General features: G+C 31.2%; 1 protein-coding gene and 1 pseudogene across 1 annotated transcript; both read right to left on the bottom strand.

The window, feature by feature from the left end:
• Window positions 1-907: 907 nt before the first annotated feature.
• On the bottom strand, window positions 908-1,554 carry LOC132062860 (dirigent protein 1-like; annotated as a pseudogene).
• Window positions 1,555-5,041: 3,487 nt separating this feature from the next.
• Window positions 5,042-5,872, bottom strand: LOC132062858 (dirigent protein 23-like). The gene has a single exon (XM_059455336.1). The coding sequence runs from the start codon at window positions 5,736-5,738 to the stop codon at window positions 5,181-5,183; it is 558 nt and encodes a 185-aa protein (XP_059311319.1). The 5' UTR covers window positions 5,739-5,872; the 3' UTR covers window positions 5,042-5,180.
• Between the last annotated feature and the right edge of the window lie 128 nt (window positions 5,873-6,000).

Here is a 6,000-nt window from a genome sequence, read left to right as displayed (position 1 = left end):
ATTACCAATCAACTTCTTTCAATTCATAAACAATATTTAACAACTAATAAATTTATAATCAATATTTAACAAAATAATAATTCATTAACAATTCATAAATAATTAACAAATTAACAATCGATAAACATATAACAAATTAACAATTCATAAACATTTAACAAATAACAATTCATAAACCAAAAAAAAAAATATTTAACAAATAAACTAAAACCAAAAAAAAAAGCCTCGAACAAAGGGCAAAGAACAAACAAAAAAAAAAATTTTTTTTTTTTTTTTTTTTTTTGGAAAATAGCAAGGATTAAATGTTAAGCATGCTTAGAATATAATGTATATAACAAAATAATAACAAAAGTTTATAGTAGAAAACCTTAATGAAGATTTTTTTGTAGAGTTTTTTTAATCGAGTTATACGCCGCTTTTTCCCAAAATTCGAACTTAATCTGCCTCGAAACTTAATATCCCCCCCCCCCCCCCCCCCCCCCCCCGAGAATCTAAAGCTTTGACGAAATTTAATAGAAAATGACGTTTTGGATGTGGGGACCACCTCATTTTTTCCTTGATAGGCGTTTTTATTTTTTTTAAACAACGAAGGGACCAGCGTGGTGGGAACTTGGGGTGGGTTTTATGTGGAAGGATATAACGTAGTATTTTCTTTGCATGCTATATAGGAAGTAGAGAATAAGTGATATAGCGTAGTAAAATACATCGCGCTTATAGGTGAGAGAATAGAATCGCTATAGCGCAAAAAACATCGTCTAGCTAAAATTTAACGAAGGAGTTACGGTTAAGTGCTTTAGCGCAGTATTTTACTGCGCTAAAGGTACTTTTGTAACATATTTTTTTGTTGGGGTATTTTGGTTCAAAATAATTTTTTTGGGGGCATTTTTGTTCCGGACTCAATCACAGAAACGTATAGACTCAACAAATTTCATTCCTCTAAGCTTATTAGATCAAAATGCTTAATAGCATGAAGTTAATAATGAAGTACTATAAGATTATACTCAACAATAACAAGTATATCATTAGAGAAATAAGTCTTAGCAGTGGCTATACCCTGAGCAAGCCTAAAAATTCCAGATCCACCAATAATTGGCAACTCTCTATATTCCTGTGATTCAGCGACCCGGCCCAATACACTTAGAGTACTACCATTATAAGGCCCATCATTAACACAAAATTGAAGTCGAAAAACAGGGCCATTTCAGTCATTGATGGAGCCCCATGGATTCCTTGGGCCCGCCCCACTTGTTTGGAATTGGGCTCCGGCCCAATAGTCAATGGGTTGTCGAACATTCTTACCATACCAAAGAATGTGGGTGATTGAGATGTAATGTTGGCTTGTGCAATTACAGGAGCTGTTTGGTTATCTCCTCCAAAAATTTCATGAAAGTAGAAGTGAAATTTGGTGGTTTTTTGCTTTGCACTGGGGAGTTTTTGAACCAATTTTCTACTGCTTTTGGGCTTTTATCTATTGATGCTGTAACCATTGTTAATAGTATTAACAAGCTTATTAATCGAATGGCTATTTGCTTCTTCATTTTTTTCTTCTTTCTGTTTGAATTGTTAGGAATTGATTGGGAAGAAAGAAAGAAAGAAATATATAGAGTGGTTGAACCGAACGTCGTTATATTTTATTTTATTTGTATTGTATAAGCAAGTTGTCAGCCTCGTGGCCTAAAATACTAATACATTTTGTACCCTAATGCGTGACTTAGTATTTTGGGTCCAATTAATAAGTACATTATATGCAAATTTTTTTTATAATTTAAAAATTCAAGTTTTCATCCCAGCGAGAAATCGTACAATATAATCGAAAACAATAAAAACATGTACCTACTGCTGACTTTTATAATGATTTTAACTTCCAATATGGGGGCAAAATAGGAATATAAATAATATATCTATAATAAATTTTTGGTTACTTAAATTTATTTATTTATTTTATTAGGTTATAGATTAAAAATTACTTTTACGACATATGTCAAACATCGAGAACAATTAGATTAAGTTCTCAATCACTTTCCGGGTCTTCTTTAAATATTTTACTAAAAACAAATTTCAACTCCCAATCTTATTTACCGCAAATAAATAATGGTCATCGTATGATGGAGAAAAACATTTTAAAGCTTCATTTGAAGAACAAATAATTAAATCTAAAGAACTTAACATTAAAATTTCTATATTATAGAAATGAGAGTTTGAGGGACGAACACTGCACTAACTGAAGGTACAAAAAGCAATTTAAATAGTACTGTATAGCTGAATCCATTTAATTGGTAATTGAAGATGGAGCGACAAACACGTGTATTGTAGCTCAATATTTCTTGTTGACTTTTGTTGACATTACTTTTTTTTTATGTGGAGAAACAACTGATTTCCTTTTCCATTCTCACTTAGATTTTTCCCATTCACTTTTGACTTATATTCCTTCCAATAATCTCTTTTTTTCCAAAAAAAAAAATGATCACATACAATCTAATGAACTTTAAAATTTTTTTTTATTGCTGAATATAGGTATCTAATATTTATTCTTTAAAAAACTCATTTATTTTGCTACGATTACATTTATTTCCTTCAAGCACTTTTACTGCACTTCATTTTAAAATATTTGAAGATCAAATATTTATTATCTTCTCATGTATAGACATAAGCACTTCAATTTTAATTCTCCTACACAAATTTATTTTTTGAACATTTTTATGTGGGTCTTCACAGAAGAACTCATTTTAGAAAGAACTAATGATATAAATGTCATAAGAGCAATATTTATTCTTTTCTCTTTGTATACACGAGAGAAAAATGTCAATTTTAATTGAGCACATATTTATTTCATATATTTTTACTTGTTCAATTTTGACTTTTCACATTTGCCGAATATTTATTTTGTTCCCCATACATGTATGGCTTAATTTTATAAAATATTTGTTTTTACTGTTTTGCAAGTTCACTTAAAGAGATTCACGTTCTTTAAAAATTAATAAATGAATACTCCCTCCGTCACATATTAAAAAAAAAAAGCTTGACACATTTCAAAGGGTGCGATAAAATCGCAAGACTCTATCATATTGCTTGGTCACATTACTATATTTGACTTTTCACGTTCTTTAAAAATTAATAAATGAAGTACTCCCTTCGTCCATATTAATAAGTACTAAAAATATATGTCTATTTTTCTATTCTATATTTTGCTTATTATATATAAAGACGTGGTATAATAAACAATTCAAGTTTTCATACAAGTAAGAAATCGTACAGTGACTAACATGAAAACTTATGAGCTTGTTATCCTTTCATTATCTTCATGCATATACTCCTCTATAATATATTAATGTTAATATAATTAGTATCTATAATAAATTGCATAGCCATGTGGTGTGAAGTTTGAAAATAAAACGTGTATAATATAATAAAATATATATTGATTATAAAGTTAAATGGGTGATATTTGAATCATTAACTTACTAAATATAAAAAGAGAACATAAGCAAAATAATACAATTTTTTTGATTTAACAACAAACGCCCAAAGTAGACGAACACAGAATAATCATAAAGAATAGGAAGAAGTTTCAGACTAACAGTACATATCAAGTGACACTACCTTTCAAATGTGTTTAATTTTAAGTCCCCACACGACCTACTGGTCCATAATTGCCCTTTCATTATCTTTTTCTTGCTGGAATACAATTGGTTAGGTAATTAAGTGTTCACGCTTTTGTCACCAGACACTAGTTTTTAAGAAATAAAGATAGAATTTTTAATATTGGTTCTAAATTAAAAATGTGTATAATCTAATAAAATATCATTTGAATTGTGATTATAGGATGCAAAATGCATTTAATAATGGTAACTTACTAAATATAAAAAATCCAGTTTAATATAACCAAAATAAGACAAATTTTGTTCTTGAGAAATTATGGGAAAAAATAAAGAAAAATAATCTAAATATAAATCGAACACATTGAAATATACAAACCATAAAAAGATAACTTATAAAGACAAAGTTGAGGCTACAGTTGTATACTGTTGGTGAACACAATGTTGAGACCAGTACTCCCTTGATCAGCTGAGACATAAATTACTTGGGCTCGGCCCAGTATTGGTGAGTTGGGCTCTGGTCCTACAGTTAGCGGTCGTCCGTTATTGCTACATATCCGAATTTAGTCGGAATGTAGCTGCAGTGTTAGTCTGGGCTATTGGCATGGCAGTTGGACTTTTCCTGCTAACTACTATATCGTGAAAATAGAAATGAAGCTTAATCAAACTATAATCCCAATCTTCTTTAAGCGATTTGATATTGTAAAAATTCGTAGATTAATCTGTATAAACGATAAATGGATGATGCTCTTATTTTGCTTTTGTCTAGGATAAATTATTGGGAAAAGGGTCAAAAATACCCCTATGTAATTAAAAAAAATAAAAAAAAAAAAATTCGGAGGATATTCTTAGCTCTTTTTTCAAAGTAGAGGTGTATTTTTTACCCTTTTCCCTAAATTGTTCTATCCCGAATTATTCTGTCTTCTTCTTCGCCCAAATGTACCCCAACTAATCATTTAAATTGGAACATTTTTTTAAAATAATAACCCATATTTTTCTATTCCCCAATTTTCAAAAAAAGTGAGGTGTTAGGGAGAACAAGAATTTTGTTATTATTTAATTTTTGGGGTTTAAATGATTTCAGAAAGCTTTTGTTTAAAAAATAGCTTTTTCCGAAAGCGATTTTTTGAAAAGTATTTTGAAAAAATACATAAAAGATTTTTAACCCAAAATAATTATGATATTTCAAAAAAATCTTTTAAATTAATTTTAAACACCTCTTTGCCTAAATTATTCAATCCCGAACTATTTTATTCTTTACAAGAAATCGTCTTTTTCTTCTTAGCTGACCAGCCCCAACTAAGACGGTGAAGCTGTGCATTATTCAACATAAGATATTAATGGCTCTATCATATTCATCTCTGGAGACAAAATCGACATTAATTTAGTAGGTGCACTTGCTATTCCTCCGTTGAATTGAAGAAATAAGAGAAATACAAAGGTGAGTATCAAAAACTTTGGTTTATAAAATAGAGCAGCTAATATAATATAAGATAATTCAACAAAATATGCTTGGAAATTAAATTTTTAGACTAATTGTAACACACTCTACACACAGACAGTGTAAAAAAAACATTAAATAAATCAAACATATGTGACAAGGGTAACATTGTAGCCAACAATAGCATCACCACTAGCATTGGCCGAATAAGTCTGAGCAATAGCGTACCCACGAGCCAACCGGAAAAGACCGGTCCCACCCACGATAGCCATTTCACGAACCGGATTCATTGCCGGGTTCAAGCTTAATAGGCTAAATGAACTCCCTTGGTAGATACCATCTGTGAACCCATAGCTCACCACCATGATAAGGCCCATATCAGTTTGACCAGCTGACCCGTATAGTCCACGGGCTCGACCAATTAGCTTTGAAGTTGGTTCTGGTCCAATAGTTAGTGCATCATCAATCATCAACAGAGCCCCAAATAAGGTATTTGAATTGTTGGTCCCATCAGCTTGTGCGATCCGAACTGCACTTGGATTGGATCCACTAAGCTTGTCATGGAAGTAGAATTGAAGAGTTGTTACTACTTCCTTGCCTGTGTCGACCCTCTTGGCCCATGATTCTTGGTCTTGTCCTTCAGCCACCCATGTTAGTATTGTCACGAACAATAATATGACAAGCACAGCAACTCTTCCCATGACGTATCTCACACGTCACGTTGTCGTCAGGAAGAAAAAAAGGATCACTTATAAGAGGAAGGCAAAAGGAAAAAAGAGGAGAGCAAGATTCAGAACTGAGCTATTGGCTTATTGCAACATTAAAATCATATATGATATGTTGAGGGATAGTGCTTTTTATAATCAGAGTTGCCGATACTAGTAGTTATAAATAACTCTTTGACATGTAGACAAATCAAGCGAACTGCACTCCCAACAACTCTGGCCCCATGTAAAAGTTAAA

The sequence above is a fragment of the Lycium ferocissimum genome, chromosome 7 (assembly GCF_029784015.1).
Source record: "Lycium ferocissimum isolate CSIRO_LF1 chromosome 7, AGI_CSIRO_Lferr_CH_V1, whole genome shotgun sequence".
NCBI lineage: Eukaryota > Viridiplantae > Streptophyta > Magnoliopsida > Solanales > Solanaceae > Lycium > Lycium ferocissimum.
This window is presented reverse-complemented; position numbering and strand designations above follow the sequence as displayed.